General features: G+C 35.7%; 1 protein-coding gene across 6 annotated transcripts in view; it reads right to left on the reverse strand.

The window, feature by feature from the left end:
• Window positions 1-12,406, reverse strand: part of ADAM23 (ADAM metallopeptidase domain 23) — a 68,385-nt gene that overhangs the window by 17,269 nt on the left and 38,710 nt on the right. For all 6 annotated transcript variants that reach the window (XM_066322643.1, XM_066322638.1, XM_066322640.1 and 3 more), the window contains exons 14-24: window positions 12,061-12,109; window positions 10,502-10,601; window positions 7,931-8,002; window positions 7,087-7,173; window positions 6,852-6,932; window positions 6,325-6,375; window positions 5,781-5,844; window positions 4,410-4,515; window positions 2,870-2,989; window positions 1,745-1,913; window positions 190-301 (exon numbers count right to left, since the gene is read on the reverse strand). In XM_066322643.1, coding sequence (XP_066178740.1) covers window positions 190-301; window positions 1,745-1,913; window positions 2,870-2,989; window positions 4,410-4,515; window positions 5,781-5,844; window positions 6,325-6,375; window positions 6,852-6,932; window positions 7,087-7,173; window positions 7,931-8,002; window positions 10,502-10,601; window positions 12,061-12,109 — 1,011 coding nt within the window. The remainder of the gene's footprint in view (window positions 1-189; window positions 302-1,744; window positions 1,914-2,869; window positions 2,990-4,409; window positions 4,516-5,780; window positions 5,845-6,324; window positions 6,376-6,851; window positions 6,933-7,086; window positions 7,174-7,930; window positions 8,003-10,501; window positions 10,602-12,060; window positions 12,110-12,406) is intronic.

The raw sequence follows: 12,406 nt of genomic DNA on the forward strand, positions 1-12,406 counted from the left end.
GTAAAAGTTTTATCAATTCACAAAGTAGAAAAACCTACTTCTTCTACAAGAAGCAGAACTTAACTGTCTGGGTCTAAATACAGCTGTACAATAGCATTTGCCTTTTATATGCTAATTCTGCTACCATGTATCAACAGAAAAACATCATAAATACTGAAAAGAACATAAAAACTGAAACAAAACACAAACCCTTGGGTCCTTCATCTTTCTTGCCACCAGTATCCCTGACAGGATCATCAATGCTGCAGTCTGTCCCAGCCCAGGAGAAATTACAAATGCAAGTGGCTTCATTACTACAAACCTGGAAAAAACCCATAAGTGACAGTAGTTAGTTTTTAACTGCATTTTATTAACATGTCACATTGCATTTAATTAACATGTAATTAGACATTTAATTCATGGTATAAAACTTACCTATTTATATATTGTTACGATAGCACTGAGTGTTTGGAATGATGCAACACATCTGGAAATTTGCCTTATCCCTCCTAATACTCCCACATGCTAGGAGAACCACATATATTTATGAGCTAGTGAAAAACCTATCCAGTGGACAAAACCTAAACTATCAAATCAATAGTAAGAGCTAGTAGCTATAAACTTGCCATATGAAAAAGAACATGGAATGGTGCTGCCAGAAGAGGTTACTGTGGAAAAAAGCATGACACAAGAAACAGACGAAGAATGACAATTTCTTTACAGAACTAGAAATGAACTTGATCATTAGACAAACAGCTAATAATGTCTTTTGGACACTGGAACATAATGTGAAAAAACCCACAAAACAACTTATCCACAAATGTTTTAAGTAGCACATGTGATGCTTTTAATTCAACTTATTTTATGCTCTGCTTTTAAGAAGCACCTAGTGGAGAATCTTACCTAAAAATTTGAAGATAAATCCATTTTATGGCAGGTTTGATGAACTGAAATACCCTTTAAAATTAGGAATTGTAATAATCCAAAACAGAACAGATAAGATAGGTCACTCACCCATCATATTTTAAAATGTACCAAGATGATTTCTAATCTCCTAGACACTTTACTTTCCAATTTTAAAATTTTTCTTCTTGATTTTGAACCTAACTCTCTACCTTGAAAGACTCAATTTCATATTCAAGTATAGACAACAAGAAGAACTAACCCCCTTCTTGTACAAAGCCTAGTCCTTTAGGCAAGTATTTGTATCACTGAATCCCACAGCAGAAAGGCTTTATTGGTATTTAAAACAGTCATCTGTGCATCAAAACAGACCTAACATCTTAGACAAATGAACTTATGAGTAGAGTAACAGAACATAATGTGCCTGGATGTAGAATGATCCACTTTGGATCTCTTCAAGGGCTCTGTCTCTGCTGAGGACTGACAGTTTGGAATTTTAATTATTTAAATCATAGGCTATAAATCTATGAACACAAGATCAACTTTATAAAGGTGTTAGTGTGCAGGAGAAAGTTTAATTGAAGATGGCAAGTAGCTTGAAATATGGGTAGTATATTACATAAGTCCCTACAATAATGTCAAAGGTCTTTCTTGCTACTAACAAACCCAACTCTTTGGATATGATTGCAGAAACAAATTCCTTTCGAAAATTTTTTTTATGCATCACAAAATGGCAGTCTTCCCCTGAATCCAACATTCATTGTTTCAGATCAAAAGGTCTTAGAAGACTTTCAACTGTTAGGATCAGGTAGAGCAGAGAGAGCCAGGAAAGCTGAGCTGCTCACTCCCAGTACAGACTCACCCCATGACCAGAACAGACTTTTCCATTGGAACCAATGGGACAGCTGCTTATGTTCAAGGACTGAATTGGCAGGCACTTTTTGTCCAGACACATCATCTGAGGTCCACATGGAGCTCCATCCTCCACATAACCTAAATCCGTATCATCATCTAAAAGAACATGAGCACCACTAGGAGAAATAAGTTTTGAGACAGTATTAGTACAATGACAGGAATCTTTTGAAAATATTAAAAGCAAGTCAGCGTAGACATCTTTCTTTCATTTAAGCATTCAGACAGACAGACTGAGTAGAACTGCAGTTTTTCTGTCCATCCACAGCAATGATAACGTGTTCCAGTTGTCAATATAAAAATAAGTCTAGATTAGGACTTAAAAACTCAATAAGGGCACCTTAGGCTTTGGGGTTTTTTAGGTCACTGACTGAGCACTTTTTTTTTTTTCCCCTTCTTTTTTTTTACTATTGCTAGAAAAAATACTAAAAAATTAACTTCCCACGTGATTTAAATAAAAACACTAGTGGAATAATGGAAGAATTAAGAACCACTGTTCATTCAGGACCCAGCTATGTAAGAGAGTGTCCTTAGGGTGACAGCAATGTCACCAATGTCTTCAAAATACAAACCCAGTATTGTGTACAGACTCAGTACTGCAGCAGACTGAAACTCATTTCCCTGTTCTTTAATTGAACTGTAGCTGAGCATCTTATCCTGCCATAACTCTGCAGCTTCCTCCGTCTCGGCCTTCACTTCACTATAGCTGTTTCTTTGGGCATTTAATACTCAAAATCATTATATTTAAAATACGTGTCTTCAGCAATCACAGACTTTCTCCACCCCTAGAAAATCATAATGCTGAGCATTAAGCTCTGACTGTAAGTTCTGCTATTGGAGGGATCAAGCAGAAGATTCAGGAGTATAACCCACATTTTACGCTCTTTAAATGTGGAATATTAGCCTTTTTATGGTTTGGGGATTTATTTTTTTTTTTAAATCAAAAGAAATACCACTCAGAATAATGATTTTGCTGCAATTACCTAAAATTCACAGAATTTCACATTTATGTCTATCTTAATTCAACTAGGTCTGACAGAGATAAATCATGTTGGAAAACTGCATTATCTTTTACCTGCAGTCCACTATGCGTCCTTGATGATAAAAAGAATTTGGGATAATTTCTCCTTGAACTTGACCAACTCGTGGAACTCTAGTAAGATTAGTACAGAGCAAAAAGCCACAGAAAACATCACTGGAAAATGAAAACATAAATCAAAATATTACTGGAATAATATGAGGTAAACTTACAAAAAAGAAAGTCTGGCAATGGTGCTGCTGATCACAGTAATATAGTACCATAAGCCACATGATAGACTTTCAGACTGCAAGCCTGGAAATAAAATATTATTTCATTTAAATGACAAGAGGCAGAAACAAGTCATTGTTCATTCCAATGTACCAGTGAGTGCTCACATGAGCACAGAACGTATCTGTGCTCTGAGAACAATCCAGTACAAGTAAGAGAGGCCAGACTGTAGAAAGTTTTGTCATGTTAGGCTGAATTGCTTTTCCCTCTCTCTGGCAGCTCACACACCATACGTTAATGTCAAGTTTGAAATTTTCATTGCATTTTATTTCCCTTGCAGGACAACAGAACCGTAACAACAATTTTTAATGTGCAGTTGTGTGTGCCCAAGTTTTGGTAAAGAATTTGCTTTTAAAAATGTTATTTTTCATAATATATACAACATATATTTTATATCTTCAATAGAAGGTTATCAGCTACTACTGATTGTCCTAAGTCACAGAAGCAGCTGGATAAATGCCAGAAATTGCCTTTGTTAAAACTGAAAAAAGCCATAAATAGCCCTGCAGCCAGATCATTGTCCTGAATCCCCCTACCAACAAACTACAGCTTTCATGAGGGGTTTAACATAGACATTGGAAGACACTCTCCTCATCTAAATATAAAAAAATTCATTAAACAACTCCTTTCTTTATGATCCTATCTGAAAACTAATAATAAAAAAGCCACTATACAAGCATCAAATAGTCAAAGAAGGAAAATGCTATTCCAAAACTAAAATTTGTACATACATCATTAAAAATTACAAAACAGAAGTAAATCAGGACAAATATAAGTCTATCTACTAATGGTCATTAACTTGAAAAGTAAATTTATTAAATATTCATGGAATAATGATCACATGGAAATGAGTCAGGCATTTTCTCTAGAGCATCCAAATGCCTGATGGTCCTCTCTGGTCAAAATAAAAGTTGGAAGAATCTTGAAACAGCATTATCTGGTGTCAGTCCCAGAGTAAGTGAACAGAGTGTGTGTATTTGCAGTCTAATTTATCCCTGCCAAGGCTGAGGTGTTTTTATGTTATGAACTTGTGACTTTTTGCTGTCTTGTCCCTCAGCTCCTCTGAAATAATTGAAGTCACAGTATATTCTTCTGGGAATCTAGAATTCTTTACAAGTGTATTGCTGGGTCACTCACAGATTTGTCAGAGTGCAACTTTTTCAAGGTGCAAATCTCATGAGGGAAAGAAGATTCAATATAATGCAAAACAAGTTGCTGAAGCATGCATGAAAAAGTAGAAAAAGTAGAAAGTATTAAACTATTATCAATCTATTTAAATGACATAATCTCTACCAAACTGACTTACTGTTTGCTGCACTGAATCCATCGGTCTCCATCCTTTCCACAGTTTCCTTTTGTTGTGCCTTCTGTATTAAGCTTTTCATAACAAAATTTGTCAGATCCTGAAGACTCTGTTGATGAAGAAAAAAGAAATGTGCTTTCCACTAGCAACATGACAGCTCTGAAATTTGCATAATTTATTACAGCCATTCTCTAATTTTTTTAATATGAAATATTAATTTGAATACACGTGTATGTGCACAATGGCATTTTCCAGTGACTAAAAGGGAGAACAGGCTAAACTGAAATACCTACCGATTTGTTCAAGATTTGCTCTGAACCTCTAAAAGTAGCCTCCACAGGGTCTGTATTGTATTCTGCACATGAAATCTATCTGTGGTCTAATTTTGTTCACTTCATAACAGTTGCACATAGATTTAATCTAGTTATTTTTCACTGCAATTTTTCCTGATCTGCATTTCAGACGATTTTATATAGGACATTTATGATAAGCATATCTTCTGACATCAACACAATGTTGATTTTATTCTAATTTTCAAATGTTCACAGGAAACCAAACTTGAACTAATTGTAATTTTTACTTATTTTTAGGAGTAAAATTCTGAACTAATAGGTTTTAAACCCATAATTATTTACTGACGAGCTCATTTGTTTTTTCTAAACATAAATCTAAAAAAAGAAAATAGAAAAGCACAACAATTATATAGAGGAAGATAAAATAAGACAAGAGTGGCCTCAGTGGCAGTTATGATTACGCAAAATGCACAAGAACACGCTAAATGCCAGAGCACAGGATGTCCTGGTAGTTCTACTCTGCTGAATTGTCTCAAAGTCATTACACAGAACATTCAGCCTCTCTCTGCTGCAAGCAAAGCCCATTGCAATTGCGATTCTCTTTAACTCAACACCTCTGGACTCAAATCCATACTATGTGTATTTAAGTTCACACCAATGTTCGAATCCTCCTGACTTGGAGGATAGTACAGAAAGGAGAGGCAAGGTGGAGCAACTTTGGCATGAGTCACTGATGGGATAATGGAACTGGTAACTGTCATTAAGAAAAACCTCAACACATCTGTTTTTGAACTATACCCAAAAAATCCTCAACTCCCTTCCCTCAGCAGCATTTGCTGCCCTACCCAGATCTGCAGCCACATCATGCCAGAACTCTCTCACTGATGCCACTCCCAGATGCAGAATTCCACTTAGCAATCAAGTCATTCTCCCATTGCAGTCTACTCACTACTGATCAAAAAACTTTAACTTGGAGGGACAAGAACAAACAAACAATAAAAACCCACAAACAAAAAATCCAAAAGAAAGGCATGAATGAACTAGAAACAAAATACATTTAAGGCAGTTAAAGTCAACCTACTAGATCCCCAGATATATTTGCATTGATTATCTCTTGTCTTGCATTCACCATTATAGCAACGACCCTAAACAAAACACAACATGTTAGGCATAAGAACTGAAAACAACTTCATCTCCTTCCCCTCCCACAATAAATGTCTCATTTTCATTCTTCACACACATGTTGGGATGTAAATTCCATGAATTTGGGTAGATGAAGTACACATTTTGGCCCAGATTCCCAAAGCCAGTCTGTGTCCAATACATACTGACATTTAAGCAGTTGCTTTATACTTCTACATAGTTGTAAAGAACTTATTAACATGGAGCGTAGTAAAATATCTACATATCAAATGTAGAGATACCAAGTAGATTTCACTCAAAGTAGAAATTATTACTGTTGATAGAGTGCATAAAGCACAAACAACATTGATGTTTAAAGGATAAAATTTAAGAAGAAATATGGAATACAGGTTTTTAAAAAAATCAACACCAAAACAAAACAAGAATGTGTATTTGGTTGATTTCTATTTGCTGATGTGCAGGGATTTTAAGACATTGCATACCTGATTAGAATCACAGGCATAGCCATCTTGTTTATGAAGATTTGGTGGACACTGAAAAAAATTAAGAATAGTTTTTGTCATAAGTAGTGTAATAATACATCAGAGTATCACATACTGAATTTTCCTGCTTTTAAAAAACTGCATAACATATAAAGAGGTTTGAAAACATATTTAGTGCAATAATATTTATAGCTACAAATAGAAATGAAAAAATCAACATCTTGAGCCATGAAATACAAGGTTTAAATTATAGATCAGGCAAAGAATAAAGAAGGATGCCTGACATAAATATTATACGCAAAACCCCAAGAGTTATAAAAATCAAATAAACCTAGAGAAGTCATCTTTTGAGTCCACTTAGATTATTGTTTTCATAAGTTTAAAATAGTTTATACTCCATTATTACATCATCATTTTGGGCACATGACTGTGTAGTTTGTTAATACAATTTTCCTGTTAAATGAATTTTTTAAAAAAGTGCAGACAAACATCAGTAGTGCAAGCAGTGCACATTTCTGCACACATACCTGTCCAGAATCCCCAGTGCAGAACTCTGCAATGTCACACTCATTCACTGCATATCGACAGTCATAACCTCGTGGGAAAAACTAGAAAATGAAAAACATAGTTCAGCACTAAGAATACATCTACATAAGCTGCTCCTTTTCCTTCTACCTAAAACACACTTTGAACTTTAACAGGCTGCACATGACTGCCACGGACAACTGAAAAGAACAATTGATATATGGCAGCAACACTCACAAGACATGATGTATTACAGCAGGGTCCATCACTACAGTGAGCTCCGTTAGAAAGAGAGCACTTCTTACAACAGTCTGCATAGCATTCCTGAAGAAAAAAATTAACAAAAAGTTTAGTTTTCTATTTTAAGAAAGTTTTTCTTCTTCACAATCTTTCCAACAATGAACTATCACGTACCAGCAGACAAAAGATTCAGTTTAGCACTGATGATTTGAAATGATCTGCTGGAAGAAGCCTTTGCAATACTCAAATACTAAAGGGAAAACAATGACATACAATGCTATGGCAACTCAGAGATTCACATCTTCTGAAGCCTGTGCCAAATTTATGCTGCTTAGTTCAATAGTATTCAATGGAGGAAAAAACCCCCAACCTAATTACAGGTGCAATTATAATTAAATACTAGAATGAGGACTCAAATCTAGATGGCAGATTTTTGCAAACATTACTGGAGTATTTCTGCAATAGTGAAGAAATCAACAGTTTACTTATTCTGTCTGAACACAGGCACCAGTCTCCAAAGTATCAGTAAGGAGTCTCTCACTCCAGTTAAGCTATCCAGGAAAAGCAAAGGGATAAGCCCTTCTCCAGTGCAACTCAGAAACTGCTGGGAAACAGCTGTATCTTGTCATTGATTTAACAGGAACTGTTCAGAGGACACTGGCTTTGCACTCATTGTCAATTGAAAAAATATTTTAACACAGGCCTTTAACAAAATTGCTCCCAAACAACAGGCAAAACAAATTAATTTCCATAACTTTTCCCCCCTCTCTTATCAATCACTTAATTTATCTTAATAAATTTTGTAAGGCAGACTTGTGGAATAATATATAACTCTACTTACCATTCGGAAACCACAATCACATTCTTCTCCTGCTTCTACATATCCATTTCCACACTCAGTGGTTTCAAAGAGCTGAAAGAAAAAAGCCCCCACCCCAAAGTAAGAATAAAACCAGTGTCCAGTGACTTCTGTGTCACACACAACCCATTTCTGCAAGGCTACACAAATGTGCTGTCCCAGACAATGCAGGTGCTGTGCCTTGGGGATGGTGAGGCAGCGTGGTTTCCAAGTGCTGCTCATCAGAATGTTTCAGACATGAAAGGCATACAGCTAAATCACAGGAATGCTGGTCCTCTTTAGGAGAATACTGAGCTCAGAAAACCATGATAAATAGAGACACACTACAATAACATTTAAGGGGATGACATTTGAACTTCATTCCTGTTCCATGGACTCCCAGTTTTCTGACAATTCCTTCAAGAAACTGGTCCACAATATCATTCTTGGGATTTGCTCAGGTACCCACACTTGCTCATGCAATGAGCTACTGTTTGTTCCTGTGCAGTGTTTGTGCATGAAAATAATAAATAAAAAGAAATACTGCCAAAAGGAAGTCCTATGTGCCTTATTAGTAAGTTATACACAACCACATACAACCAGGACTAAACAGCTAGTCCTAGAACCAGATACACACAATGCAAATGAATTCTGCAGTTCAGGATGATGCAGATTCTATAGCGGTTTCATCATAATTTTGATTAAAGATACTTTTCAGTCTTGCCACAGAAAAAAATCTGCAAGAAGCTTTTCGGTTATCAACATAATTCTGCTTTAAAACCATATAAGAATATCAGGAATCTCCAATTTAACTAGAATATTAGCAGCCGAAACACATTCACTGGAACATGGTTGAAATGAGAAGTTAGAAGTTAAAAAGTTGAAAGGTTTACAGATAAATTTAAGGATGAAAGATGTAAGTCTTTCTGCATGGGCTTAGAGGAAGTAAAGCTGTGGAGACCCATCAAGATATGAAACAGAACATATAATACAATACAAGCTATATATAAACTTGTATGGAATTCTTCTTTGGTAGTTTGGTTGGGGCAGGGGGGAGTCATAATGCCAAATAGAAAAGAAATACATTTCACTTTTGTTGTACAGACCACATAGGTAATCATTTTGGGTGCCAGAAGCAAGACAATAGTGAAGAAATATCTGTATGTGCTCTTCTGCACCAGTAATGTCGACAGGATTTAAAACCCCACTTTTCTTTTTTACCCCCCTCTGTAAGCCCCTGTTTCTACTACACTTTGGTGCAAAGTACAGTATCTCTTACTCTGAAATTGAAATTCATTTTTCTATCAAACAAGAAAATGACAGAAAACGGGCAGGCACACACAAATTTCCTATGGCAATCAGGAACCATTTAATGTTCATACACATGTCAGAGCATAACTCAGGATATAATTTTAAAAATGACATCATGGTGACTGCTGAACAACTCTGTATTACTTACCTAAGGATTAAACACAGAATTTTCTAGCTTGCTTCCTGACCTCCAAATAACAGCATTTAAAAATTGTATGATTATTTTCCCCTCCAAAAGTACTTCAAAGCTGTGAAGCACTGGCACAGATATTATAGAAAGATAATTCAACCTTTTCCCCGGGAGCTTTTTCCCCAAAATAAATCAGGTTTTTATTCTGTGAGATTGAGTCAAATAGACAACTTCTTCACATTACTTTGCCTTACTACCATCACTAAAAACTGAAGCTGTGTTTTTCTATTTTCCTACTTATTCCTTTATGTAAGAATTCTTGCATTTTTATTCTATAAGCAAAGACTGCTACCCTGGGAAAAGATTCAAAACCACTCAAACAAGCAAAATTTTTTTTAGTTAATTGTGCAAGGTGATGCTCCACCAAAGGGTATAGCACAGTAAACAGAACAGCCTAATAGCCTCATGTGGTATTAAATTCTACAAGGACAGCAGTTTGACACTATGATTAAATAGAGTATTAATGCTTTGGATTGCTCTTACTTGGCAAAAAGGGCCACATGGAATATTTTTATACTGCTCAGCTTTAGAGGGATGTCAGGCTAACATTGTCTTAGAAAAAAGTATGACCTTGGTAAATTTTTAGGCAAAAGAAGCAATGGTACAAGGAAACAGCTATGAATGATAGAGTTTGCTAGATGTACATTTGAAATGAAATGAAGCTAACTTTTAGAACAACCAAATATCAACTGAAATAATCTTCGGATTTCTATTGCCTAACGTGGTAAAGTTTGCCTTCTTTTTAACAACCTCAGACACAAAGTCCAAGAATTGAGTGTAGGTGCAGCATACACTACTCTGGATTTATTCTGCACTACTGCCAGCTTAATAAGTAGTATATTTATGCTGAATGTGATACTTATCATTATTTGAGTGTGAAGAACTATAGAAAACAAATTGCATTCTTCTGAATATTATTTTAAAATGCTGTGGGGCTGAACACCTAATTACAACTTCAAAAATATAGCCACATAGATATCTGAATAAATTTGAGAACAGATGATGTCAGCGAAATTTTTACATTTTCATTACAATGTGTAGCAGATGTCCTGACTATCAAACTTATTTATTACCTTTGTTGGCCTGTTAAAAAGACAGGCACCTCCCCCACGAAGTAAAAACTCTTTGTATTCGGCAATGCTGCATTTGGAGAATTTCCTGGAATGGTATACCCTAAAATGGCAAAGAATTAGGTGAGTAAATGCCTTGAAACACCACCAGCTACTGGAAAGAGGAAAAGGGGTCAAAACATTTTTTAAATACTGTAAATCCCAGTTTCTTACAACCACTGTGTGCAACAGCATGACAGCTCAGTCTTATTCTCAAACAATGAAATCAGAACAAAAGAAAAAGTTTAAAACATTTTGCCTTTTTTATATTTCTATTTTATGAATGTACACGATATAAAACTGTAGCTTTTAAACATCTTGATATGGTAAACCCACATTATCATAGTAGCTGCTATTCAACCTTTCTACTGCATGCATAATCCAGTATCCTCTCAGGTTTGTTTTTAGCACCCAGAAGATGCTACAGCAAGACATTTCACAGCTTAATACAGACTGGTAGAAGAACAATTTCATCCCATTTTGTTCTGTCATATTTGCCAATCTCATTTCATGTCTCTCCACTTCCTATACTGGAAGAAAGGATATTCGTTTGTTCATGATGTTACAGACTTCTCTCACATTTCCGCAATTCAATCTTTTTCCCAGACTACTGAAAATGTACTTCATTAGTAATTTCTCACTCAGAAATTGTCTGATATGTTTATTTGTCATGTCTTGAGATCTGGGAATGAGACCTATTCACACTATTAAAGATTGGGTTAACAATGCCATAAGGTGGTTCTCCATTCCTTTCCTAACGTCTCCTGACACTGATGGAGAAAAGGCTTTCAAGTGCAGCTAATTTTTCACTCATTTCATTAGTCAGTCCTTTTTAGCTTCTACATGACCATCTATTCCTGGCTTTTGTTGACTGTTTACCTTTTCTACAGAAGAGGCTTATTCCACAGCCTCTTCTGATACTTCCATCCAAGACCAATACTTCGATGAGTTCACCATACAAAGGAAGCCAGTATCTATTCTGATCAATGCCTTACCTTAGATTCCAGAAGCAGATTTATGGAATGATTTTCTGCTGCATTCATATGGTGGCTGACAATTACAAGTCTACAGGGCAGCCACAAAGCATCTCTACTGAAGAGCTGATTTCCAAATATCATACAAAGAAACAAAGCTCCTTCTGTCTTATTTGTAACTAATTTTCTCCATGAGTTTTGTGATCAAGCTTCCACAGTGAGCAAGATACTGACAGGAAGCGATTTTTAAGACTCAAACCTCTATATTTCAGAAGTTATCCTTTTCTAATCAGTTGCTTACAATATAGAGAAAAGAACCTTTGGCAGTGTGTGAAGGTGGAGGGCAATGAAATTCCTCCCATACAGATGTGCTTCCCCTTCAGAGTTCACTAACCATTTATTTAGCTAAGGATTGAGTTCCAATTGTTTCTAGCTTTTCATTTATTAGCACTAAAACACATGGATAAAACTCAATGCATAAATATTTCTGACACAATGTAAACGATGAACTCATTCCAGAGCCCTCAATTACTGATATTTATGACATACCCTGTTTCCTCCATGATGCAACCACCCCAGGATTCAGTGCAGTCACACTCTTCTCAGACAAGACCAAAATACAACAGAAAAGGAGAGAAGTTATAAATATGCTTACGATAAATATAAAGTACTCACTATACAAATGGAGCTTGACTCATTATACAAAGATTTGATGGTTGCTTAGCTGTAACAAGCTCTAGCCCCAAAAGGGAAACCAACCCACTTGAAGACATACTAATACATTAAATAAATATGGTACTTTCAGATTACCATATCTGCAGGTTCTTAAGTCTCAACACAAAATTTCAGGCAGTACACAAAGCTAAAAATAGTTGGCAAGGTTCTTCCTTGCATC

The sequence above is a fragment of the Sylvia atricapilla genome, chromosome 7 (assembly GCF_009819655.1).
Source record: "Sylvia atricapilla isolate bSylAtr1 chromosome 7, bSylAtr1.pri, whole genome shotgun sequence".
Classification (NCBI taxonomy): Eukaryota; Metazoa; Chordata; class Aves; order Passeriformes; family Sylviidae; genus Sylvia; species Sylvia atricapilla.